This window comes from Phyllostomus hastatus, unplaced genomic scaffold (assembly GCF_019186645.2).
Source record: "Phyllostomus hastatus isolate PE091 unplaced genomic scaffold, TTU_PhHast_1.1 phas_scaffold_200, whole genome shotgun sequence".
NCBI lineage: Eukaryota > Metazoa > Chordata > Mammalia > Chiroptera > Phyllostomidae > Phyllostomus > Phyllostomus hastatus.
In genome coordinates this window covers 12,326,691-12,354,191 of record NW_025334016.1, presented here as the reverse complement: position 1 = coordinate 12,354,191, position 27,501 = coordinate 12,326,691, and the positions used below count along the sequence as shown (strand labels likewise).

General features: G+C 48.2%; 1 protein-coding gene across 1 annotated transcript; it reads left to right on the top strand.

The window, feature by feature from the left end:
* The first annotated feature begins 348 nt into the window (after window positions 1-348).
* Window positions 349-27,501, top strand: OTUD5 (OTU deubiquitinase 5). The gene is made up of 9 exons (XM_045860547.1): window positions 349-1,707; window positions 11,577-11,670; window positions 19,706-19,770; window positions 19,860-20,016; window positions 20,114-20,262; window positions 24,071-24,274; window positions 25,737-25,926; window positions 26,015-26,128; window positions 26,430-27,501. The coding sequence occupies exons 1-9, from the start codon at window positions 1,120-1,122 to the stop codon at window positions 26,549-26,551; spliced, it is 1,683 nt and encodes a 560-aa protein (XP_045716503.1). The 5' UTR covers window positions 349-1,119; the 3' UTR covers window positions 26,552-27,501.

Here is a 27,501-nt window from a genome sequence, read left to right as displayed (position 1 = left end):
CCCCATTGTGAGACGCTGGCTGGTGATAGAGATGAATACATAAAATTCTGTTCGATCCAGGTAAACTCAGTTTCACACACGAAAAAGACATCTGTGTTGCGCCTGCGCACCAGCCACAGGGGCGGGGAGGTCAACACGGGGGCGAAAGTGTGGTGGTGCCAAAGAGGGCGTGTCTGTTTCCCAAACACCTACTGTTCCCTCGGTGTATGCCTATCACAAGGTTGGCTTGTCTGACGCAAATGACTGCGTCTCTTAACCAATCACCGCAGCACTCAGCCTGTAGTCTGAGTGAAGCGGCACCCGCCTCTCGATTGGTGTGGATTTGCAGGTGGGTGGAACCGGAACTGACGCTTCAGGGGATTGCTCTGCTCTGGGAGTATTGATATTTTCCTGTCAGTCTGACGGAGAGCGGTCAAGTTGGAAGCCTGGAAGGGATGTGCTTTTAAACCTGTCGTATACGGGAAAGGCCGGGCTGTCCTGTCACAGTACCTCTGCCTGGGAGTCGAAGCCTCAGGGACAGAAGTAAGAGCAGGACGTCGCGGAAGAGAAAAAAGGCCAGGAACCAGGGTGCCAACTTTGACATCTGAGACGGAGATTCACAGGAGGGCGATCGCTCGTCTCCGATTGGCCCTTGGTCGTCAGCGAGGACCCACGCAGTCGCTTCAATTGGTTGGTGCCCGCAATTGTTGTGGCGGCAGTGGAGATTTTGCCCACGTACTTCCGAGCGAGAGACGGGGGCTGTGCTCCGGCGCGCGTGCGCCGCGACTGGGGGCCCCACCCGGTAGTTCAAGAACTTGCCAGGGGGCGGGGCGAAGAGGTGCTTGTTTTGGTTCTGTTTCCTTTGACTCGGAAGGCCGGAACGAGCGTGACAGTCAACTTGGCGAACTCGGAGAGTAGGCGACGACACTCGCCGCACTGCCTTCATCTTGGACTTCACATCCGGGTTCTTCTGTCGCGTGACCTGCGCGCCGCCTACGGTTCTCCAGCCGGTGCCTCAATCTCTTTATCCGGATCCATTCGATTCCCGTCGTGCTTCGCGCACCACATTATTCCCTCATCCGGGTTCTCTCCCAGCGTGCCGTGCGCCGGGTTTGCTGGGGGCTACCGTGGTGTCCCGCCATGACTATTCTCCCTAAAAAGAAGCCGCCGCCTCCCGACGCCGACCCCGCCAACGAGCCGCCGCCGCCCGGGCAACTGCCCCCGGCGCCGCGCCGCGGCGGGGGTGTGGGCGTGGGCGGCGGCGGCACGGGTGTAGGCAGCGGCGACCGTGAGTCGGGCGTTGTGGGGGCCCGTCAGCGGGCCTCACCGCCACCTCAGGGCCCGCTGCCAGGGCCACCGGGTGCACTTCACCGCTGGGCGCTGGCTGTGCAGCCTGGCGCAGTGCCGGGCCCCCGGCCTCAACAGGGCTCTCCACCTCCTTGTGGGGGCCCGGGCGGTCCTGGCAGCGGCCCGGGGGACGCGCTGGGCGCATCTGCAGCAGGTGTGGGCGCGGCGGGAGTCGTGGTGGGCGTGGGCGGCACGGTGGGCGTTGGCAGCTGCTGCTCCGGGCCTGGCCACAGCAAGCGGCGGCGTCAAGCCCCCGGGGTTGGTTCAGTTGGAGGGGGCAGTCCGGAACGTGAGGAGGTCGGCGCTGGTTACAACAGTGAGGATGAGTATGAAGCGGCAGCAGCACGCATTGAGGCCATGGACCCTGCCACTGTTGAGCAGGTATGGGCTGGGGATGACAGGTGAGTGGGGATAGTGGACGGGATCCCCAAATTGGGTAGGGACCCGAGGGACTTAAAACGTCTTCTCTTGGAGCCTAATACTTTTTCCTCTGGTGGTAGGGGAGTAAGACACCCTCTTTCCCTTCCCATATTCCCCAAAAGACTTGAGGTTAGAAGCCCCAGATAAGACGGAGGACTTTAAGATGGTGTCTGTGGCATCTTCTGTGCCCTGGGGCCAATAGGTAGGAATGCCCGCAGAGACACAGGCAGGATGGAATGTGTTCTGAGAGGGGAGTCTTATGACTCTCCAACAGACCTTGATCTGTGTTCAGTGGCTTGAGATTTTTTTCCCTCTGAGATAAGAGTCTTGAGAATTCCCCTTCAGGGGACACAGGTAAGGTGGAGACCTCAAAGATGTTTGAGTGTCCTCAAGATACTTAAACCCTTTCAGGGGTCTGAGACACTGTATAGGGCAACCCCCTCTCCTTCCTTCTCGGGGGGACACAGGACAGGACCCTCAGCAGTGGGGCCTGAGATTTCCTGAGGGATCCTAAGCCTGCCTTTAAGGGCCTAACACACATATACATCCCCTTTAGAGAGAGGGATCTTCTGAGCTTTCCTTCAGAGATATGGCTTCTCTTGGGGAAGTAAGATCCTTTCCCCTTGGGGACAAGAGCCAAAACCAATATCCAGAGACCAAAAACTATACTGGGGTACATGAGATTCATTCTTTAAGTAACAAGGGTCTATGCTTTCTCTCAGACTACCTTGGGGACAAGAGTCTGAATCTTTCTCCAAGAGCTTAAGCTTCTTTTAAGTGATAGACCTTTGGCTACTCGCCCCCAGCCTCATAGGGCCTGAGCTTTCTTCAAGAAAATGAGACTCACTGTTTTGGATTCTGGAGCCTAACCCCCTTGCTTAAGGACTCGGCCTCTTAGACAGTAGGCCTGAATCCTCTTTAGGAAACTGATATCCTCCCACAGAGGTCCTAGGCAAGGTAAAGTATTTAGGGGACCTTTCTCCTCAGGGCCTTTTGTCTAAGTGGTTCTCCTTAGGGGCCTAAGAGCCCGCCCCCCCCCCACACACATGCACACACGTGCACACACACAGATATGACCTCCTTCTACCCGATTATGAAGGACTGAAACACGTCTTAGGAACATAATAGCACTCTTTCCCTCTATAACAGGGATCTAAGCATCCCCCACACGTGCCTGAGCTTCTTATCAGGGATGTAAGATGTCTGTCTTGGGAACTATAGCCTGAGATCTAGGCAGCATGGAGTCCCAGAGATGGAGTCTGAGGCCTCCCCATGGATCTAAGTCTGCCTTCAATGGCTAGAGACCCACTGTACCAAGGACACTTGAGCTTTCCCTCAAGGACAAGAGGCCCTTAGGTACTCCAGTGACTGCTGTGTCTCTATAGATAAGCCTCCCCCTCAAGGAAACTAAGGTACCCCTCAGAAATAGGACTCCTCACCACCAGACTTGATTTCTGAGACCCTTCCCTTGGTAGTATGGATATAGAGTTCCCGGGGAATAGGGTCCTGAGTATTCCGCTCCCCACAAAGAGTTTGAACTTGCTCTCATGTGCACAAGACACTTAGGACCTGAGTATATACTTGGGTATATGTCCCAAGTCATAGGGACCTTTTAGGGACCTAAGGTTTCTTGCCTTGGGGACTTGAGCCTAAGACCACCCTCCATGTGTGAACTAAGTCCTCAGAGCTGCTCTTTCCCCTTAGGGACATAGGTAAGCTAGAATGCTGAGGAAAAGAGTCTGAGCCTCTTCCCAGGGGCCTAAGCTTTCCCCCAGGGACAAAAGATCCTTCACCTCCGGGAAGGGCCTAAGCCCCATGGATATGAAGCATCCCTCAACCAGGCAATCCTTTATCACCAGGGAGAAGGACATGAGGTACCCCCCACAGTGTGGCCTAAGGCTTCCCCTATTAGACAGAAGGACCCAGCTGCCCTGCATAGTCATGAAAAACCCTTACCCTCAGGCCAGAAAGGTTCTCTTACTTTCTGTGAGAAGTTTGTCAGTTCTGGACACATGGGGACGCAGGCTTCCTCTGAAGAACTAGGAGATAGCCTGAGACTCACCCTGACCCAGCTCTGCTTACTTCTCATTTCTAGGACCAGGGAAATATTCTGAGCTTCCTAAATTGCTTTTAACAAGCTTTTTTCTTCCCAGAGACAGGAAATGGGTTTGGGACATTCCCACTCCAGGGAAATTCTCCACCTATATCACTGTCCCCCTTGGCTCAAATAAGTTTTTCTGTACTTCACAGGGGCCTGGGCCTTGTCTTGAGCCTCCCTCCTTGTTGCCTTTCCACCCATTACTACTCCAGGCAGGATAAAACATCTGGACCCACAGAGTCAGGACCAGGAGTTGTTTCTTCTTTCCCTGGTTGGGGTAAAGTCTGTCTTTCCTCCTTCACAGAGCTACATCCCTGGTCCCAGGGACAGAGAGGAAGAAAGTCATGTGCTGCTATGGTGACTAGAATGATACCTTATACCCCCTTTCCATCTCCTAGGTTGGGAGTTCCTCCCTTATACTTGTCCCCATAAGAACATGGAAGTAAAGCTCTGTGGTTGCATGATATCTTCCCTTAACTACAGAGGAGAGGCTTCCTGTCCTCCCACTTCTTGGGACAAAAGGAGGAAGATGCTTCTTCCTATCTTACCTGGTCCAACTTGAGAACTTTTGGGGATGATAAGAGGAGATTCTTCCTGCTGCCCCAATCTTGGTCCTGAACTGTCACCAGGGCATTTGTAGCCTGGATGCCAATTAGATCACTTGGGAAAGAGGGGAGTTGTTGAGAGGCAGCCCACATGGTGAATCAAGTCCTCATTCTAATTGTTCAGATACCCTGTTTGTCCTGATACTATGATGGTACCTCAACTACCTTTAGGAACCCTTTTGGAAGCTTAAGAGTTGGAGGTTTCCTTTCCCAGGCATGGTTGCCTTACTGAGAGTCTGCTGTATGAAAAGAATAGCTTGCAAACACCCTCAGCTTGAGGACCCTGTAGAACATTCTGAGAGCAGGGCATGCTTGCTGAGGTGGTAGGAGAAGCTGGACCTGACATTATAGTCAGGGTGCCTGGGTTCCCACTTAGGCTTTGCTGGGGCTTTGCTGGGTGAACCAGCATAGTTCTGCCTCTGTTCTCTGGGCTTGTTTTCTCATTGGTCAGGTAAGGTGGGGTATCATTTAGCTTTGGGATTTTCAAGAGCCCAAAGCTAAAGCCCTCTGGACCTGGAGGTGACAGAGAATGGTGGGTGTCTTGAGAAAGAACTGGATTTCTCCCCGTTGCTCCCCTGCTCCTGTTTTCTCCCAGCCATCCATAGTTGGTGGGCAGAACAAGTAGCTTGTTTGGTCTGAGGTTCAGGGTTGGTGGACAGGGATTTTTTTTTTTTGGCTCCCTGTGCTGTGGTGAATAAGTTCAGGGGTTGCCGGTCAGGGAGCCTACTGAATGGTATGGAGGTAAGGTTGTGCATGGAAAGAGTTTGAGCTTTGGAACTGGGTGGGCCTTAGTTCAAACCCCAAGGTCTCCTGCTTAGCTTCTTCACAGCTTTGAGTAAACTCTCAGATGCCTTTTGTTTTTCTTCAAAACCACTCATGCCCAGGTGATTGAGTATGTGTGTACCTGACCTGACCCACATCAGACCTTGGCTGATTCCTCTCGCAATTTCCCCGGGATCGTCTGGGCTCTTCCTAGGAGGCTTTGTAACAACCCATCTTTGTTAGCAAAGACCTTTCATTTGTCTTCCAGGAACCTGCAAATTCCTCTAAAGGATAAGGCAGAGTGGTATGGCATGAAGTAGTCCCTGCCTGAGTGGTCTGGGTTTGAATCTTGTATCTTTGAGCAGTTCCCTTTTCTGGGTCTCAGTTTCTTCATCCATATGGGTACTGGTGAGAACAGAGATTGGACTCAATGTTCTGAAGCTAGTTATAACCTCTTCTTTATCCTTGTTCCCCACTCTCCCGACCCATTGCAAATATTTTGAGGGTATGCTATGAAGTTTCAAGCAGTGTTCCACTTCCTTCTCCCTGGCCAGTGCTTTAAGTTTTTTTGTGGTGGTAGTTTTTAAATTGGTATGGCTTTATTGAGACATAATTCATACACCATGCAGTTCACCAATTTAAAGTGTAAAATTTAGTGGCTTTTGGTGTACTCACAGAATTGTGTGCATCCATCACCACAATCAGTCAAGTTTCAGAACAGTATCATCATCCCTGAGTCCCTTCATCCACTCCCAGCCCCTGGCAACTGCTAATATGCTTTTTGTCTTGATTGATTTTTCTCTTCTGGATGGTTGATAGACATAAGAATCATACAATATGCAGTCCTTTGTGACTTCTTTCACTCAGCATGTTTTCAAGACTTATCCATGTTGTAGCATGGATCAGTACCTCATTTCTTTTTATTGCATAATAGTAGAATCTTTGTTTTTTAAAATCCTGCCCCCTAGTGGCCTGGCATTAGATTTTAGAACCTTGCTCTTTACTCATCCTTCTGCCCTTGAGAGCTTGTGTTAGTCCTTAGAGAGCAGTGCATCTGTCTGTGTTCTCATTGGATGTGTTGCCATATATACAATATATGGCAATATACAATTGCGCGTGGAGCTGAGCCATGCCCTGGTTCCTGGGTGTTTTCAGGGAGAGGGGTGATCTTGGCACCAGGCTTGCTGGGACAGAGCTGTGAAGCCAAGAATACTAAATACCTCTTTGCCATGGGCTCTGGGAAGACATTTGTCCATGAGTTGCCATTGCTGCTAACATCTTCTTTCCCCTTCAGTGGCAGCTCATTTATTGATGGGTAGGGTCAGTAGCTTCCCAGGCTGTGAGGGAGTGTAGACCTCTGTTGCCTTAATTCTAACCCTCTCCCTGGGCAGGGCGGGTAATGCTGGAGAGGTGAATCCTGTGGAGTGATAGCTATATGACATTGCCTCACAGCTCACACCAGGAATGCTACCAGTGGGTTGTATTATTTTTCAGTGGCTGCTGTGACAAATTATCACAAACTAGGTGGTTAAAAACAATAGGCATCTCTTCTCTCACAGTTCTGGGGGCCAGCAGTCCAAAATCCATTTCACTGGTCCAAAATCAAGGTGTTGGCAGGACTACATGCCTTCCAGAGGCTTGAGAGGAGAACCCAGTCCTCTTACAGCTTCTGGGGGCTGCCAACATTCCTTGGTTTGTGAGCTCATCACTCTAACCTCCATTTGTCTTCACATCTTCTCTGTATGTGTGGTTTTCTCTTCTGTGTGTATCTTCTCTTATGTGTGTATCTTCTGTTCTAAGGCCACTTGTGATTGCATTTAGGTCCCATCCAGATACTCTGAGATAATCTCTGCATCTCAATATCCTTAACTTAATCACACCTGCAAGGACCCCTTTTCCTTACAAAGTAACATTTACAGGTACCAGGGATAAGGGCCTGGTATGTTTGGGTGGTCATTATTCAGCCTACTCTACGGGGGTGTTCTTTTTTCCCTTCCAGGAAGGGGAAGGGGGAGCTCATTAAGTGCTTTCATACTGTGCAGAGCCCTGTAATATTTGAGTCTGCCCATTATCCCTATTACTGGGAGGCTTGTTACAACATTTCACAGATTGGAAAACTGTGGCTCACAGCAGGTCATCACATAGCTAATAATTGGAGCTGGGTTGGAATCTAAGTCAGTTGGGTCCCATATTGTGTTTCAACATTTCTTGGGCTTTTGGACCAGTAGGTTGCAGAGTCTTACACCTGGGATCCCTGGTGTCAGAGGGCTTTGTCCAGCCCCTTTGTGGAGGCTCAGAGATGTGGTTGGACATGCCCACAGGGTCAGTAGTGGGCTTGCAACATTGAGTGTCTGTACTTGACTTCCTCAGGCCAGAGCACTAATGTAGCTTAAACTTTGTATGGCTGGGCCACCCCCCACCCATCACTCCCACCAGCCTGTGCTTCCTGGACTGTTTCCCGGACTGCTTCCTGGACTTAGTTCTTTAGAACTAAGCTGTCACATTTCTTGGAGGCTCCTGTCCAGCTGGGGGAAGGAAGAGAGTGTGCTAGGAGATCCTGGGACTGTATAAACTTTCTTGAACCCAGGACCAGGATCTCCCTGTTTTCTCTCCCTACAGGGAGAGAGAAGGGGTTTCAGCCAGAGCCTGGGATCTTAAGCCTGCTGGTACCAAAGTCAGTGGGTGGTTAGTGGCCTGGCCTCCAGATCCAGGCCCACATGCCACTCTGGCTGCCCCAGGACCAAAGCCCTGCTCAGGCAGTCTTCATTTTTAGGGACAATCTAGGCTTTCCCCAGGATGGCCTACCAAGTATGTCTCCATGCTGTGGCTCATGAAGCCTCTCTTGTTGTATCTATACTACATCTTGCTGATGTCCACACTCCAGGTTTTTTGCCTTCATGAAATAAGGATAATGCTTCCTGCCATCTGAGCTGTGGTAAGGACAATTAAGAGGTCACCTTTTGCATCTGGCACCTGGCATGGGGCAGGCATTCGGCTAATATGATTTCATCTTTCTTCCTAGTCCTTTCTTCATAGTCCTACCCAGGACTTTAGCTCTGCTGAACTCATTTGCTGGCCTCTGGCATCCTTGATACTGCATGGCAGAAGTGATTTCTTACCTGATTTACAAGTTTTTCTGGAGGTGTTGGTGTTTTAATCCTTTGCTCAGGTAGTGCCTCCTCTCAGGTGCCAGCCTTAATGATTGGCTAGGTCCTTTCTGCATTTCCCAGCACCCCTGTGTTCATCTCTTTCACAGCCCTGTTCACTCTCGTTTGTAGTCATTGCCTCTTTCCCTGCCCCTCTAGCAGTTGGTGAGTTTATGGAGGGCCGAGCGCAAGTCTGATTCATTTTTCTGGCCTCATTGCCAGCCCAAGGTCTGGCTTAGTAGCTGCCTGCTAACCTTTTGTTGGATAAATAAGTAGGAGCCCCTCTCATCCCCTTTGATCTTCTTTCCCCCCAATACTTGAGGGCAGGAGGTTGTGTGCCCTTATTTTTTTTTTTAAAACTTCTCTTGTCTACTCTGAGGCTGTAGCCATAGTTGCAGCTTTTCTGCTAGAGACCTTTGGCTAGGGCAGGTGCTGCAGTGCTGGGAGACAGCTGATCCTGTGGGACAGGGATGGATTTGGGGGAACTGGCTGGAGTATACTAGTCCATAGCCTCTGAGGCAGGAGGGACATTTGGACTGCTGGAATGTTGTACACAAACAAGAGTCTTTTTGTTGTCCATGGAAGCCCATTAAGGGCTTCCCAGTGCCTTTGTCATCTTTATAATGCCAGCCAGCCATACCTTCCCAGGGATGGGCCCTGATGCCACTATCAGGGGCTGCTGGGTATTCCTTTTTCACTCCCTCTTCATCACCTCCTGTCCAGTCACTTACCTGGGACCTCTGAGGGCCTCTCAGTTGTACATTATCTCTGTCTGTGCTGGTCTCACCCCTTCCTCTCTGACTGGTGACCACCTAACCAGTGTACAGTACATTATTTACAAAGCTTTTTCTGGTCCTGAAGCTCCTCTGATACTCTTGGCAGCTCTTTCAGGTATATCACATGTCCCCCATTTGATAGGAAACTAAGGCTTGAAGAGCTCAGGATCTTAACCAAAATCATGCGGCGAGTGAGTGACAAGAGTTGGAGTTGGAACCCAGAGCTTTTGGTCTCCAAGCTTTGTGCTTCCTACTTTGCCAGTAATTTCTCTCACCTGAGCTGGGGGGAAATGGCCTACAGAGAGGTGATACCCTGTGGTTGGCAATTGCCTGGATCCTATAAATTCCCTAGGCAGTGTGGTGTTCCCCACGGAGCAGGCTTGGGATTTTTGATTCCTAGCCCTGATACTGGTTCAGGCTGGCTTCTTCTGATGACCAGCAGAGGGCGTAAGGGGCCTGGGAAAGATCTGCTTTTGGTTGGTTTTGAAATGGAAAATACGTTTTAAGTGACACGTAGACATTAAATTTTTTTAGTAGACTTTATATTTTAGAGCAGTTTTAGGTTCACAGCAAAATTGAGCAGAAGATACAGGGAATTCCCATATACTCCCTGTCCCCACACATGCATAGCCTCTCCCATTATCAACATCCCCTACCAAAGTGATACATTATTACAATTAGTGAACCTACATTGACACATCACAATCACCCAAGTCTGTAGTTTACAATGGGATTCACTCTTTTTCTTAATTTTATGTCATTTCTTTTTTAAGTATAAAATCTTTATTATGTTTTTCCATTACCATTTATTCCCCTTATACCTCCCACCCCCCAGAAATCACCACACTGTTGTCCATGAGTCCTTTTTCCCTTTTGCTCAATCCCTCCACCCCTAACCACCCCCAACTAGCTGTCATCTGTGCTCCATCTGAGTCTGTCTCTTGTTTTGCTTGTTCAGTTTTTTTATTAATATTCCACATATGAGTGAGATCATACGGTATTTGTCTTTCTCTGACTGGCTTATTTCACTTAGCATAATGTTCTCCAGGGCCATCCATACTGTTGCAAAGGGTAAAACTTTCCTCTTTTTTATGGCCAAGTAGAATTCCATTGTGTAAATGGCCCATAGTTGTTTTATTGGGATTCACTCTTGGTGTACGTTCTAGGGGTTTGGACAAATGTATGATGACATGTATCCACCATTATAGTATCATATACAGTAGTTTCACTGCCCTAAAAATCCTCTGTATTCTCTCTTGTCATCTCTGCATTATTCTTAAAAACACATTTGAAAATACACATTTGTACAGGTTCACTTAATTCAAACCTTTGAGGCCAGACGTGCTTTGGAACTTAGAAAATTTTCAGAAATTAGAAAAGTCATCTGGTATATATACTGTGTACCTGTAATACCTCCAGGGGTCACTGTGGCAGCACCTCATAATCAAATACCCAAATGTTTCTTCATGGAAATGTTTGAATATTCATCTCCAAGTGGGATAAATGGGTTTTCATCAGCCCAGGTCACACAGTGATGCCAAATGAGTTATATAAAGACTTTTGGTTTTCAAAGCTTTTTGAGTTTTGGAATTTTGGACAAGGGATTGTATACCTCTTATAAAAAAGAAGGTGAGATAATATCATCTGCAATCACCTGCATCCAACAGTCAGGGATAATATTTTGTTACATAGCCTTCCCAACTTTGTGTGCATATGTGTTTGTATGCATATGCACATATATATATATATATATATAAAATGTGTTGAGTCACAAGTAAATAATATTTTGCATACATTTTACCTTATACAAGATGTTGGAATTCCCTAGATATATGTGGGGCTCAAGATTTTACCAGTAGCCCTGGCTGAGTGGCTGAGTTGGCTAGAGTGGCATCTCATTACACCAAGATTGTGGGTTCTATCCTGGTTGGGGCACATACAAGAAGCAACCAATGAATGCATAAATAAGTGGAACAACAAATCTTTCTCTTTCCCTTCCTCTCTCTCAAATCAATCAATAAAAATTTTTTTTAAAGATTTTACCAATAGCTCCCTTCTCAACATCTCTCCTACCCTAAGTGACTAGAGGTTTCCCAGGTGAAACTCCTTGAGGTAGAGCCAGGTTATCCCCCTCCCCATACTTGCCAGCCCTGGGCCTCTGGCTGCCTAGGGGAAGGTCCAGCACTGGATTCCCCACATGGTCAGCAGGAGGCAGAATGCAGCTGGGGCCCCTCTGGGAGCAAATCTTCTCTCACAGTGACTGCTTCCTTAAAAGAAAGGGTCTCCTGCTCCACATGCATGGAATGGTCAAACAGGGCTGAGAACTTGACCTTGCCTAGTGTCCTCTCAGCCAATCAGCTGGGCCTCTCAGGAGCTCAAGGCAGAGCTCTGGGAAGGGGGTACAGGCCTTTCCTGTTGCTGACCCCCTACCTCTTCCCTGCAGCAGGAGCACTGGTTTGAAAAGGCCCTGCGAGACAAGAAGGGCTTCATCATCAAGCAAATGAAGGAGGACGGCGCCTGTCTCTTCCGGGCTGTAGGTGAGTCTCTGCCTCAGCCTTCAATTGCCTAGGGCTGCCCCTGAGTGTCCCAGTTGTCAGGAGTAACCCCAGAAACAGGTTTGAGGACAGTGTTAACTAGTCGTGTAGGGACTTCAGGCCCCAGCCTCAAGTTAGTATCTGGCCTCTAGCCCTTGGTCGTGAGGCAGTGTGGTGATGTGGGAGTAATAATAACAGCACAATAGTGATAAGGAAAATAACATTACTTAGGGACAAATTGCCCTGTCAGGCACTACAGGAAACGCTTTTAATTCTTTCCCAAGCTGGGTAAGTGTCAGGACTGTTGCTTCCATCTGTCATATGAGAAAAGCAGCTAAGAAATGGGGAATGATTGCCCAGGGTCAGATAATACATGGTAGAGCTAGGAGTTGGAGTCTGGGTTAGGTTAGTCTGAGGGATCTTAACCACAGCATACTACTTTCACCTTGGGATCATAGACCTTTTTTTTTTTTAAACACCTTAAAAGTAGAGACAATAGTGAACCCTCATGTACTCATCATTCATCTTCCAAATAGTCATCAACACATGGCCAGCTCTGTTTCATCGCTGCCCTGCCTGCTCTTTCTCACTATTCTGAAATGAGTATTTTTAAAGCAAAACCCAGCGTTGAGTCATTTCATTTGTAAATATTTCTGTTATCTTTCTCTGACAAGTAGGGTCCTAGGGTCAGTAAGTCTGTTTGTGTGTCTGTCTCTCTTTCAGTATGACCAAAATTCCGTTATTGTACCTGAGAAAATTAATAATTCCTCAATACCATTTACTTTCCAATCTAAACCCAACAAGCAATCATGAGGTCCTATGCTAGCATCCAGGGGAAGCTAGGAGTGTGATCTGATTCTTTTGGGGCAGTGATACCTTCCATAGAATATGTCCTCTGATAGTAGCTCTGAGCTGGGAGTCAGAAGCCCTGTCTCTTTTTGTTCTGGCCCTCACTCTTAACTTTTATTGTCCTATCTGTGAAGTGGTATTAATTCTGAAGGGCTTCTTAAATCCCTTCTGGGTCTGTTATTCTCAATCCGTGGGTATGCTTCTCTCCCCCTTGTGCCTGCTGATGGGCTGGACTGACCCAGGTTCCACTCCAGGCTGTGCTGCTGATTCTCCATGTGACCTTGGGCGAGCAGCTTTTTTTTTTTTATATCCTTAGGCTGTTTTTTGTCTATAACAGGAGGCTAAAACACCCAGTATAACAGTTAAATGTGACGATTTCAGTAAATCCCTTTAGTGCCTAGGGGCATAGTAGCCCCTCCTGTAACAGTAGCATTGGTAAAGCCTGAATGCTATTGTCAGTGGTGCCTCAGAGTCACAAATGTTTCTTGAACAGGTGAAAGAAAGGTGGGATGAGTGGTTGGCTTCTCCTTTTGTACTAAACAGAGGAGGTTTGTGCAATGGTCTCTGCTGGGCTAGGAAATTCCCAGTCCTCCGACTCCTGTGGTTCAAGTCTGTATTCTCCTTGAGATATTTCCTAGAGAACAAGGTTGGGAGGCATCTTGGACCAAAGGAAAATGAAGAAAGAATAGGTGCGAGCCTGTTCAGTGCTAGGTCCTGTTCTGAGATCTCAGGCTGGTTGTGGGGTAAGCAGGGCTGCTGGTGGAATGACGTTTGGAGAATGCAGCTGGGCATCTAGATCTTTTGAGCAGTCTTTGGGGCAGACCTTGGGACTAGTGAAGACCTGCCTTGTGAAGTAACCCACATGGAGAACAATATTTACCCATGTGTTCATTTAGCTATTTTCCCCAAACATCCTCACCCCCGCCCCCCGCCATTGGGGCCTTCCAGTAAGAGGACTGAGCTTACAGGAAGAACTGACCATGGCAGGTTGAAGGCCTTTCCTTATCAGCACTATGGCTATACATTTCCCTTGACTGAGCTGCCCTTGGTTTTTCTCCATAAAACCTCAGAAGCCCCATGGTCTCTCTCCAGAAGTACATGACCCCTGAGTCTGTAGGCCTCATCTGGAATTTTCCCTGGGGCAGACTGCATCCAACATGTGCTTGTGAAGGGGACTCTGTCCTCAGACTTTCTACTGCCTCTCTGCTTCCAGCCTAGCTTGGACAGGGACAGGTGGTACTTGCCCTAGGCTCTGGTGAGAAGGCTACATGTTCTAATTTCCTGCCACGCACTGAACGGTGAAAGGAGCACATAACTGGGGGTGAGAGTTGGAGGGGGGATTGCAGACATAGGGGTCACTCTGTTCCTTGATCTTGACTCTTTTCCTTCAGCATCGTGCATTCAGCTGGATACTTCAGGTTCACCTGCAAAATTGGGATCATTATCCCATGAGACAGGTGAGAATAATGATGCTCCAGAAAGGGAAATGACATGCTAAGGTCATTAGTGGCAGAGCTGGCATGGGAACCCAGAGGTGCTAAAGGACACGTTCTTTCCATTGCTCTAGGAAAGCCCTAGCTTCTTAATTTAGCTCTCAATGGGCTGGGTGACGTGAGCTGTATGTATTCCTTGACCTCTCTGGGCCTTACTTCATCCAACTAGGAGCCTATGGCCCTCTCCTGTTGTGAGTCCTGAGGCGGGCAGCTTTCTACCTTCTGTTTTGCTTCTGGGGTCTGGGTGTCCCTAGTGTGAACCACTATCCATTGCTTGTGCCCAGTTCTTTCCCACCACCCCATACTGGGGGACTCAGCATCAGCAAAGGCTTGGGTGGAATGGAAGTGGGAGCCTGAGTCCCAGAGGTATCCTGTGGTCTACTCTTTCTCTGCTGTGCTCAGATAACCTCCTGGAAACGTGAGTCTGTATCTCTCATCTTTCCTTCTCCCCATATGGTTTGACTCAGCAAAATATTCTGGCCTTGGCCTCTGTGGGTAAAGTGGAGGCCATATGTGCATGGAGAAGTAGCTGGGGATGTGCATGTTACAGTGATGAGGCCCAGAAACATTAGCTAGGCCCACTCCTCTGGGCCTTTTGGTCTTGGAACATGGACCATCAGCATTAAAGGGATGGATCTTAGACCAGTTTTGACTGTTTTATAAATGAGGAAACTGGGACCTCAAGAGAAAGCCAGGACCCTATTATCTAGGTCACACAGGCTGGTGTCAGAACATCAGTGTTCGAGGTTGAACCAGGCCAGGAGAAGATCCCCCTGGGCCATCGTGTATGTTAGCTTCCATTGGCTTTTGCCCTGCCTCCATCAGTCTTCCCATCTTTGTCATGGGAGTCTGAGTAGAGGAGCAGGCATTGCAGAGACCAGGCTATTGAGAGGACTGAGTTCCGCTGTCTCCCCACTGAGTCTGACACTTGGGGTAGTTGAGGCCACTGTCCCAAGTATGCACCACAGCTGCTTGACAGGCAGGTGAGGCTTTTTCCCTGGCTCATCTCTGTGGGGCCAGGAGGCAAATGAGAACAAACTAGGTCCCTGTCTCCCCCTGCTGCTGTGTATATACATTTATGTGGTTTGTTTTTAGATTTCCTGCAGACACCAAGCTTCCTTTTCTGTCCTCAGCGGAACTTGCTGTGGCTCTTTTAGCAGGCAGGCAGGCAGGCAGGCAGGAACCTTGGCAGGGAGGCAGTTCTCAGGTGCTTCTAAAACAAATGGTAGGGCCCTGTACTTAAACTCCTTTAGATAGTCCAGGCTTTCCTGTCTTGCTTTTCCACATAACTCCTTGGCAAATAGTGACATTTCAGGGAACCTAAGGAGGTTTAGAGGCCTTTCCCCAGGCAGCAGTGGAGGAAGGTTGATGCAAGTCTATTAGTGCTATTGGCTCTTCCCTCCTCCCACCAACCCCTGGCAAAGGCTAGGAAGGAAGGGACAGGGTCCTCAGTTTGCAGAGCTTCATATTTTGTGCAGCCTTTAGTCTTTCCTGGTTGGTGGCAAGGCACCTACTTGTTGAATGCAGTGGTTGTCTTTAGTTGTGGGGGTTGTCCTATGGGAATTTGGCCTCATGGAACATCTTTGGCAGGATCTGCTGGCTGTGTATACGTGTACATGTGCATTTCTATGCTAGTGTCTCTATGCTCAGAGAAAGAACAGAAGTGGGATATGGGGAGGTAAGATTCATGCTGACCTCTGTGGCCCTAGTAAGGGGGTATATCACCTGATGTTTATAATTTCTGCCTACTCCCAGGCCTTTCCAGCTGATTCTTGCTTGTGCTTGTGGGGAAACTGAGGTAGACAAGATCAGGCCTGGCCCCAGGGTGTCAAGTGGTTACTGTAATAGCTGAATTGGAGTGGTGGCAATGTCGTCTTGGGCCTCAGTGCTTAAAGTCAGTCCTTGAGAGCCTGGCTTCCCCTTCACCCTCCCAAGTGGGACACCCTCCCAAATATGGCACACCTTGGGCCAGCTGTGCCACATTTCTGTACCTCAATATCCCTCCTATGTAAAGTTGAGTTTTGGGATGGTAAGGATAGAATGAGTTGAAATGTAAAAAGGCCTTGGAAAAACCAGTTGTAGTACTGTACCAAGGATTTCTGAGCCCTTTCTGGTCTGGGACAGAGGTGAGGTAGTGGGGGACCCTCTTCCAGCTGGATGCGAGAAGGGGAAAGCAGGTGCAGATTGCCCACAAATGCAGCGTCAGCAAGAGGACGAGTTTCAGTTTCTATCAAAACAAGTTCTCTGAATTCCCCTACCTCTGCAAGTCCATTGGGCCCTTTCCCCTACCACAGCCCCCACAGGGAAATCCAGTCTGGCCCTTAGCCCCTGTGCCAACCTTCTAAGAGGAGGAACGCTTTCAAGAGGACAGAGGTGGGACTAGCAAAGTCAGGCAAGAGCTTCCTCAATGAGGACTTCCTGTGTTATTAGCCCATGCCGGATATTTATTTTTTTCCACCTTGTATCATTGAAAAGATCCTTCTGCTCTCCCTCTTTGGGGAGGAGCTATTGCTCTGTGTTCTTGGTTCTGAGGAACATGTTTTCTTCCACATTAATGATACCTAAACTAGGGTGTGTCTTATCAGTGAGGTTGGTCATCTCCCCACCAGTGTGATTAAATACATGTATTGTACCACCTGTCAGTGTATCTTCAAATTGAGGAGAGGCTATGTATTTCATTTTATTGATAAGTAGAGAAGGTCATATCTCTCCCACACTTAAGGACCCTCTTATGTGAAACCTGCATTAATTTGACATTAATTTGGTTGCTAAAGATTTGCAGTACAATTACAGAAGGTGGGTCTGTGGCCTTTTGGCGTCGGTAAAGGTGAAACAGGAAAGAAGACACTGGCGTTCGGGATGCGCTGCCTGTCACGAACCAAATCCCAATAGGGAGAGACCAGGATTTAATCTTTTGGGGCACTTTATTCAGATGGCCAGCAATCTGAGAAGACGGCAGGGTGGGTTTGCACCCTGACAAACCATTTTACATTTTCTTTCCAAGCCAGCGTTTTTTGTAACAGGGGATAACAAGGTGTGGTGAGGGCTTTTGAAATTCAGGGAAAATTAGGTAAAAGAAAACTGCAGCATTCTCGCCCTGGGCAGTTAGCTGTTCCCAGGGGTGGGTGGTCTGTCTCTTCCTGGAACACAATGGCCCGGATGCCTCTGCTTGTTCCCCAGGCAGTAATCTTTTGCAGTGCCCCAGGAGGTCGGCTGTCTCTCCCTGGAGCCAGGATGGGCCTTATCTGTAGTTCCTGAAACAGTACCTTTTAACATACGCATTACTTACTAGGCTTATAGCTATTCACCTTAAACTAAAATTTTCTAACTCTTGAGTCCCCTGTCAAAGGTAGAGAGGGCTGGTCCTGTGTATAGAAGGGACAGCCTAGACTCCACGTTTGGGGCTTGCTTCTGGCTGAGGAAGTACAACAGAAATGAGGAAGGGCTTAATAAGTAGTTCCGGTGACATTTTGGCTGAGTTGTAGGTGGCTAGCTACCTGAAGGAGTCATTGTCTTCTTCATGACAAATGCAACCCTGTTTCTTGAACATCTAGTATGCCTCAGATATTTGACAAACTGTCCCCTGTTGTCTTCACAGTGTCCTCCTGTGAGAGGAAGAGGACTTACTCTCTTTGCTTTATGGATGAGGACGTTGCTTATGGATAAAGACATTGAAGTCCAGAGAGTTTAAGGGCCTTGTCCAGTGCCCCACAGCTAGGAGGCAGCAGAGCCTTTCTGCCAGGCAAAGGGGTCAGTGACAGGGAAATGTGGGGACCCTCATGGGATTCTTCCCCAATTCCCTTCCCTGTCCCACAGTCTCCCTCTTTCTCTGTTTCATTGCATCTAGCATCTAGTTCAGGTGGATCTATCTACTAGCAACATCTAGCCACCTCTAGGAGCCTGGCAGGCCAGTTGCTATTTAACCCCTTTGCTCCCATTTCAGTTCCTGTTTACTGCAGCTGCCCACAGCACTGCCTCCTCAGCGCCCAAGCCCAAGCCCATTCTACAGAAATAGCTTGTCAAGCAGCTCTGGCAGGCAGGCAGCCGCAGTGAGCTCTGTGGTACTGGCTTCTAAGAAAGGCAACAGCAGGGGGCCCCCAGCCTATGCACAGGGCATGTGACTTTCTGGAAGTGCCGCTGGGGGGGCGGGGGAGAATGTAGCCACAGAACCCACATCCTTGTTTACATCAGTGATGGGGCTACCCCTTCCCGCCTTCACAACCCTCCCCCTCAGGTCCCTGCACACCTCCAAGAGGACTTGAGAGCAGGCAAAGCAGCCTTTTTCTCCTTATTTCACAGAACCCTTCAGGGAGGTAAGGGAATTGCATTTTCTGGCAATTCTTCACAGAGGTATACTGGCTGTCGTGGAAGAATTCTGCAGTGTTCCCTGCAGAACCTGCCCCTGCCCCAGTATGGGAGATCCCATCAGAGCAATGGTCTTCTAGAGAGACAAAGGGAAATTCCTTCTTCGTCTTAGCCAGTGGACTTCAGGCATGCCTCATCTTTATGTCCACCTTAAATTCCCAGGGAGAAGAGTTCCTGACTCCCCCAGCTTGTCCATCCACTCAGCAAACTCTTCCCAATTTCCTGCACTGTATTGGACCCTGAGCTGGGGGTAGACTTGGATGTGAACTGCCCTGTGCCCTCAGTGGGAGCCTGTTGTGATCAGGCAGATGGAAAGTCTGTACACACCTTTGATAAATCTGATGATAGAGGTGCCTGGGAGGGTGGGGGAACTATTAAAGAACACATTGGTGTTTGACAAGTAGGCAGTCAAGCAGGATGGAAGGAACATCCTGAAATGAGAGAAGGCATGTGTGAAGATCTTCAAGCAAGGCAGAGGGAACCTGGTTCTTAATTTGACCAAAACCCCATGATGCCTGAACCATTTGGTCCACAGGCTGCCCTTCCTGAATTAAATTTAGTTCAGTGCATGTGTATCTTATCTCTCTATGTGCTTCTTGCAGACAGGGGCAGGACTTTACTCAGCTCTGTCACCTTCACAGTACCCCATATTTAGGCCCCACACAGGGAAGGGGACTCCAATTTACTGAGTGACTGCTCTGTCTGAAGCCCTGTGCTGGTCACAGCACACTCATCATCTCATTAATCTCACAAGAAGGCCTGCCAGGGAGTCATCCATCTTGTTCCCATTTAGCTCACTAGTACCTGGCAGAATTGGGCTTAGAGTCCAGCTGTTTCCTTTTTCTTTTGCCAATATACAAAGGCCATGCCAACTCTGGGAAGTCAGGCAAACTGAATTCTAGAGTTGAATTTGTCACAGACTGACTTTCTGTGTGAACTTGATCAAGCCACAAACTCTGTGAGCCTCAGTTTCCTCATGTGAAGAATGAAGGTGGGGATATGGAATCAATAGTGCTTGAGGCCACTTATGAGACTTAAAATGTTTGTGGACTTGTCTAAGTGGCCAGGTAAGACCTAGACAAAGTCATCTGCACGAGAGGCCTGTGGTTGTATCTCTCTTACCTGTACTTTTGTTATTAAAGACTGTCCCTGGCTGCCTCTTTTTCCATGACTCCATTCCAGCCCACAAGGCCAAGAACTCTCCAAGCCTTGGGGTAGGAAAGGAAGTTTCCCTGGCACCTAGCCACTCACCCCAAGCATGTTCTGTGACTTGGAACTCTTCTCAGGTAGCATTTCTGATCCCAGCCTCTCCTTTCCTTCTGCCTCCACAGCTGACCAGGTGTATGGAGACCAGGACATGCATGAGGTTGTACGGAAGCACTGCATGGATTATCTGGTGAGACCTTGCAGAGACCTTGGGGCAGGGGCAGAGTGGGAGGATCTCCTACCCACACAGACTTTAACCTCCTCTAATCTCTTCTGTAGATGAAGAATGCTGACTACTTCTCCAACTATGTCACAGAGGACTTCACCACCTACATCAACCGGAAACGAAAAAACAACTGCCATGGTAACCATATTGAGATGCAGGCCATGGCAGAGATGTACAACCGGCCTGTGGAGGTGTACCAGTACAGTACAGGTACTTCTGTGGTGGGTAGGTGAGCTACTGATTGTACCTGGTCTGAGCCTACCCTACCTGACCCACTGTGGATGCTACTTTGTTCTCTTTTCTGCAGAACCCATCAACACATTCCATGGGATCCATCAAAATGAGGATGAACCCATCCGTGTCAGCTACCATAGGAATATCCACTACAATTCAGTGGTGAATCCTAACAAGGCCACCATTGGTGTGGGGCTCGGCCTGCCATCATTCAAACCAGGGGTAAGTGTGTTACCATTTACCATACCCAAGATGGCTATTGGATTTAGAGGCCAGAAACTTCTGTTTGGGTCTCAGTTCTACCCCTAGCCCACAAAAATGTCGTACACTCTCTCTGAGTTGCCCCTGAAGCCTCACCTCTATGAAATCAGGGAGTTACCCAAGGTGATCTCTCGGGGTTCATTCTGTGGTCTCAGTTTGTCTGCCTGAGCTGGCTCACCTATCTTTTGTGCCTATAGAAGGTTGGCATTTTGGGATCTGGAATCATATTTGGGAAACTAGATCCAGGGCTCAGTCTGGGTGTCTTGGCACCTATGTGGATCCTCTGAAACTCAGCAATTACAGACAGCTGTGGTCACAGAGACTTGGAGATCAGGCCTGGCCTCAACACTTAGTGGCTGTGGGACCAAGGCAGTATTCACAAGTCATCTGGGCTGGCAGCTCAGCTGATACAGATAGCGCCTGGCACTGGGCCTGGTGCCTAGTAGGTGCTCAGAAGGTGGCAGTACATTTTCCCAGCACACATTGGCAGATTCTCATTCTCTCTCATAATATTCATCTGCTGGGAGTTTTGATATCTTCTATTCAGGTTTCACTTCCTACAAACAGAAAGTGCTTTTGCCTCATTTTAGGAAACACACACCCTAACACCAACACACCCTCCAACATTAGGGAGTTTTTGTTTTTATTTTTTATTTTTTAAAAGATCTTATTTATGTATTTTAAGAGACAGAGGAAGGGAAGGAGAAAGAGAGGGAGAGAAACACTGGTTGCCTCTTATGCTCCCTCCAGCTGGGGACCTGACCCACAAACCAGGCATGTACTCTGACTGGGAATCAAACTAGTGACCCTTTGGTTTGCAGGCCAGTGCTCAGTCCACTGAGCCACACCAACCAGGACTGTGTTGTTTTCTTTTAAATAAACTTAATTTTAGAGCAGTTTTAGATTTTACAGTATTACTGTGCTTAGAGAATTCCCATATACCCCACTATGATTAACACCTTATTAGCATAGAACATGTGTCACAATGAATGAGCCAATATTGACATATTAATTAAAGACCATACTTTATTCATATTGTCTAAATTTTCTCCTAATGATCCTACCTACTCCAGGATCCCATTCAGAACCATATTACATTTTCAGCTGTTGTCATGTCTCCTTTGGCTCATCTTGGCTATGATAGTTTTCTTTGCATTGTTTTCATTTTTAATCTGTTTACAGATTCCCTATTTGCCTTTTCTGGAATGTCATATGATTGGAATCATATAGTATGTAGTTTTTCCAGAGTGTCTTCTCTCACCTAACACTGTACATTTAAGACTTTTTGTGGTTTGATCACTCATTTCTTTTTCTTTCTTAAAAAAATGTGAATGCCTTGAGTTTACAGAAAAACTAAGAAAATAGTACAGAGTTCCTATGTATTCTTCCTCCCTCCTGCACATAGTTTCATTATTAACATGTCAGATGACAGTTACTCATTTGTTACAGTATATGAACCAATATTGATACATTAAATGCATCATGTCTCTTCAGGCTCCTTTGTCTGTGATGGTGTCCCACACTTTGATGTTTTTGATGACCTTGACAGTTTTGAGGAGTACTGGTTAGGTATCCTTAAGGTTGTTTCTCTTTTGGAATTTGATGTTTTTCTCATGCTTACACTGGGACTATGGGCTGTAGGGAGGAAGAACACAATGGTAAGATGCCATTCTCATCCCATCATGTCAACAGTACCTCACTGTGAAAACGATTTATGACTGTTGTTGTTAACCTTGATCACCTGGCAGAAGCAGTGTTTGTTTTCTCCAATGTAAAACCATTGTTTTCCCCCCACCCTCTTTTCCACACTGTATTGTTTGGAAAGAGGTCATTGTATTCAGCTCACACTTAAGTAGTGGTGTTAAGCTCCATCTCCTTGAGGGCAGAATAGCTATATACATTTTTTGGAATTCTTCCTGCGAGGGAAATTGGTCTCTTGTCCCCCATTTATTCAATCATTTGTTTATTCAGTATGGACTCACAGATATTTATTTCATACTTTGGATTATAATCCAATGCTATTTTGATTTAGATGCTCAAATTGTTTCATTTTGGGTTATTGGAAGCTGTCTTAGTTGGTTCCTGCATCTCTTTGACATACCCCCATCATTGTGGTATAGTGTGTTTTTAAAGATTTTTGTCTTTGTTTTTTGATGATGTTCTTTTTATTTTTGAGCACTTCCTTACTTTCTAGCACTACAGGTTCTCCAGGCTCAGCTTGTATATTTCCTTCCTTGGTCTTAGAACCAGACATTTCTTCCAGGGATCCTGGTTCCATTTATTGGGATGCTATTAAAAATCACAATCTGGGTGCTGAGTGTACTCCCTTTTAAAAAATATTTTATTTATTTATTTTTAGAGAGAGGGGAAGGGAGGGAGAAAGAGAGGGAGAGAAACATTGATGCAAGAGACAAACATCGATTGGTTGCCTCTTGCATGCCCCCAACCTGGGACCTGGCCTGCAACCCAGGCATGTGCCCTGACCTGGAATCAAACCAGTGACCTTTCGGTTTGTGGGATGATGCCCAACCCATGGAGCCACACCACTCAGGGCTGATAGTGCTTCTTGATACTGGGGTATCCTTCTTTCTAGGCCCTTTCAGCTGATGGAGTAAGGAGATATATATTTGTATACTAACCTGTGTGTATACACATATCTAGAAATATTTCTGTATATAACTATCTATAACTATATGAATCTACCAGCTGATAGGTACTGCTTTGTTGTAATTTTTAGTTTTCTAATGACAAATGATGTTGAGCATCTTTGGATGTGCATATTTGCTATCTGTATAACTTCTTTGATGAAATTGTGTTTAGATTTTTTTTTGCCCATTTTTAAATTGTCGTCTTCTAACACAGAGTTTTACATACTTTTTGGACTGTTATCCATAGGTAAAATTTACATTTTATATCATTATTTCATGCACACACACTGGTGTGCAGTGTGTATATGTGCATTAAAATAATGTTAGAATTTTATTGAACAGTACTTACATTTACTCCCTGGGGTATGCTCTGATATTTGTTATTATTTTTTTAAATGAAATCATATCTCACAATCTAACAAAGAGCACACTCATACATGCTGATACTACTACTCCCTCATCTCCTTAAATACCTGACTGCTCCCTCCACCCCGTGCATAAACAGCTAACTTTTTAGGCAGTCTTTTCTCCTTGGCCCATCTGAGCATAGATGAGGAAGGCCTTAGCATTATGAAACTTAAGTCATCACTGGGTAAGGCTTCTTTAAATTCTGGCCTACTCTGGCTGGTGTAGCTCAGTGGATTGAGCGCGGACTGCAAACCAAAAGGGTCCCCAGTTCAATTGGCAGTCAGGGCACATGCCTGGGTTGCGGGCCAGGTCCCCAGTAGGGGCCATGTGAGAGGCAACCACACACTGATATTTCTCTCCCTCTCTTTCTCCCTCCCTTCCCCTCTCTCTATAAATAAACAAACAAACAAACAAACAAATTCCAGCCTAGGCTAGAGGGTACCTGGCTGCCCCAGACTTAGTACTTTAGTTGTCTTGGGGTTGGGAGCAGGGCATCTGGGTGTAGGAGTTTGGAACTACTACTTCTACCACCCACTCCTGCTTTCTCCCAGTCCTTGATGAATAGTCAGCCTGCCCAGGGGAGTGCTTAGTAAGAGGACCTGCCTTCCTATCTCCACTCTTCGGGCCTGTGGGCCCACCTCCCCGAGCCAGTTCTGGCTCTTGGCCAGAGTTCAGAGTGTTTCCCCATATCTCTGTTCCTCCCACTTTCGAAGTTTGCAGAGCAGTCCCTGATGAAGAGTGCCATAAAAACATCAGAGGAATCATGGATCGAACAGCAGATGCTGGAAGACAAAAAGCGGGCCACAGACTGGGAGGCCACCAATGAGGCTATTGAAGAGCAGGTGGCTCGAGAATCCTACCTGCAATGGCTGCGGGATCAGGAAAAACAGGCCCGCCAGGTTCGCGGCCCCAGCCAGGTGGGTCCTAGGCTCTGTCACTGGCCTGGCTAAGAACCCATTATTTCCCATACTCTGTCCCAAACAGGCAGAAAAAATTAAACAGTTTTGACATCTGGGAGACAAGGAAACTCCCAAATGTGTCTGTACCTTATCTTGGCCTCAGTCTTGGTGTTGTGCCTTAGAACTCTCAACACCTGTGCAGATCAAGCACTTAAAGAGTGAGGGAGGGAGAGAAATTACTGGTGATGACATGCAAGATTGATGGATAGTTTCAGAGGGACAAGCTTTTGTTGAATGTCCTTGTGTACCAGGCTCTGCTGAGAATGTAAAATCAAGTGTGGCCTGCTCCACCCTCAGTGGTCCCCTGTCTATTGAGGGAGACAGATGCCTCAGTGGGGCCCTTGACCCTGGCTGGGAGACAAGTGGAGATGGGAGCTCTAGTTATTCTTCACATAGGAAGGTTGAAATTTTTAGGTCAGAGAGGGGGCAAGACATACAGACATTTGAGAAATCACAATGAGTTAGAGTGATTGTAGATATTGGCAAAAGCTGAGTAAATCGTTCAACAAATATTTATTGTAGATCTGTGCCCCATGCTGTTCTAGGTGTATAGAGGTACATTGGTGAGCCAGGCAGGCCCAGGTCTGTGTCCTTGTGATGCTTACATTTTTTGCAGAATGGGACAATATAAACAATAAAAATAATGAATAAATTAGTTGAGTTGTGGTGGTATGGATGAAAAAAAATACAGAGCAGGGTAAAGGGAGTAAGTATGGCTAAGTGGGGCTGGGAGTTCATAGTATTAAATAGTGCACACCAGGTAGGCCTCAGAACAGGTAAATTTGAGCAAAAGCTTGCCTAAGGTAAGGGGGTTAGCTATATGCATGTGTGGGGGCAGGCAGAGGACCAGCTAGAGCAAAGACCCTAAGGTAGCACACACCTGGTGGGATTCAGGGGAAGCCAGAGGCCAATGTGGCTGGACAGAAGTCAGGCAGTGGGGCCAGATTGGGAAGGGACCTGTGGGCCATGGTGAGGATTTTGGCTTTTATTCTGAGTAAGACAGAAGCCATGGAGGGTTGTGGGCTGAGGAGGGATGGGGTCTGACTTAGGATTTAATAGGATCTCCCTGACTGCTGAGTACAGAACAGAGTCTGGATGGCAAGGGTAGAACAGGGACCTCGAGGAGGAGGCTGCTAGAGTAGTTCAGGTCACTGCTGATGGCACAGGCAAAGGAGGGGGGCAGCTCTGGATCTATTTTGAATGTGGGGGTAACAGGTTTCCTGTCAGACTGGCTGTGAGAGTGTGAAGAGGGTTAAGGAGCTTACCTTCGCTCTGTGGTCTGTTGTGAGACCGGGAGTGATGGTGGTCTGTGTATAAGTTGTGTCATAGCCAAGATTCTGGGAAGGAGTGAGCCCTCAGGAATGGGGCAGAGGAGGATAGAGAGTTTTGTAGGTTCTTACCTCCTTTTTTCCCACTGCAGCCCCGGAAAGCCAGCGCCACCTGCACGTCTGCCACAGCTGCCGCCTCCAGTGGCCTGGAGGAGTGGACTAGCCGGTCCCCACGGCAGCGGTCACCCGAGCACCCTGAGCTGCATGCCGAGCTGGGCATCAAGCCCCCTTCCCCAGGCACTGTCTTAGCTCTTGCCAAACCTCCTTCGCCCTGTGCACCAGGTCAGTGACTTGCTGACAGGGAGCATGCAGGGCTTAGAAGGTGCTGCCTACGTCTTGGGCCCTGCCTCTTACTGTCCATCTGCCCCAGGTACAAGCAGCCAGTTCTCAGCAGGGGCGGACCCAGCAACTTCCCCCCTCGTGTCCCTTTACCCTGCTCTGGAGTGCCGGGCCCTCATTCAGCAGATGTCCCCTTCCGCCTTTGGTAAGCTTCCTCTGTCTAGGGCCAGGGGCTAGCTAGGAGGTTGGGAGAGATGGAAGAAGCAGTAAGTCCTAAGAAGGGGTCTCTGGCGTCTCTGGCCATCTCCCTAAGAAAAGGGAATCTTTCAGGCCCAAGGGATCTGTCCCAGGGGGTTCTGAGTGGGGTTTCAGAGGCTCAGAGGAGCCTTCTTACAGGTAGGAGGGAGAGGGGCCTGGACGGGATCTTTCCAGAGACAGAAATCTGCAAAGGGCGAAGAAAAGGCGGGCTGAAGGTGCTCCATTCTTTTTCCCTTCTTGCCTAGCAGGTTTGAACGACTGGGATGATGATGAGATCCTAGCTTCGGTGCTGGCAGTGTCCCAACAAGAATACCTAGACAGTATGAAGAAAAACAAAGTGCACAGAGATCCACCCCCAGACAAGAGTTGATGGAGACCCAGAGACTGGAGACCATCTCCCAACTCCCACCACTCCTGCCCTCCGGTGCCACCCCATCTTTGGCTTTCTCCCTCTTGCCTTCTTCCTCCTTCCCTTTCTCCCCTCCTTTTCCTCCTCCCCACTTCCCTCTTGCTGACCCACTCCTGTGCCCCCTCTCATCGCTGCCACCACCATCATCACCTGTGTCTTCGCCAGCTGACGTGCCCTGTTGCCCCCTGCACAGCACCATCCCTGCATTCCACAGGGGACTCGGGCAAGGGTGCCGAAGGTAGGCAAGAGGCACACAGAGACAAACCAACTGGCAGCCAGACAGTCCCCGAGGAGAGACATTTAGGCAGAGGGAAGCCTTCCTGACCCCCATTCCTCCCAAGTTCTGAAGACCTTGTCAACCCACCTCCACAACTATGCCAGGGAAGTGGGAGGAAGAAGTGGGGAATTCCCCTTCCCAGTACCCTAAGAATGTCTGAGCCTTCAATGTTGAATTTTTTCTTTATTAAAATGTACTTTTATCTTATAAATTAACCAGTCAAAAACGACGTAGACAACAGCATCGACTCTATGAAGGTGGCATCTCTCTGGTTTGGGGGCAGACAGATTGTGGCACACAGATATTGTTGCTTTCTCTGACCTCCAGCTCTGGAGGTGGGCAGAGTCTAGAGTACGAGCCAGGGCAGAATAGAGGGGCATGGGTGGTTGGTGTCATGTGGGCTTTGGACAATGAGACTCTGACCTCACTGCATTCCTGTTGCTTCCACCATCACCACTACCAATCCTTTTGGAATCTTGGGGTGGGGGCACCTTTGAGGGTTATGACCGCCGCCCAGGATTTGAGTGTGGGGAGTGGGAGCAGCCTTGGCAAATGGGGCACCTGTGTCCTGCAGGTGTTGACAAGATCCACCATCTGTAACGTCCTTGAAACAATAAAACCAAATGTCAGTTTC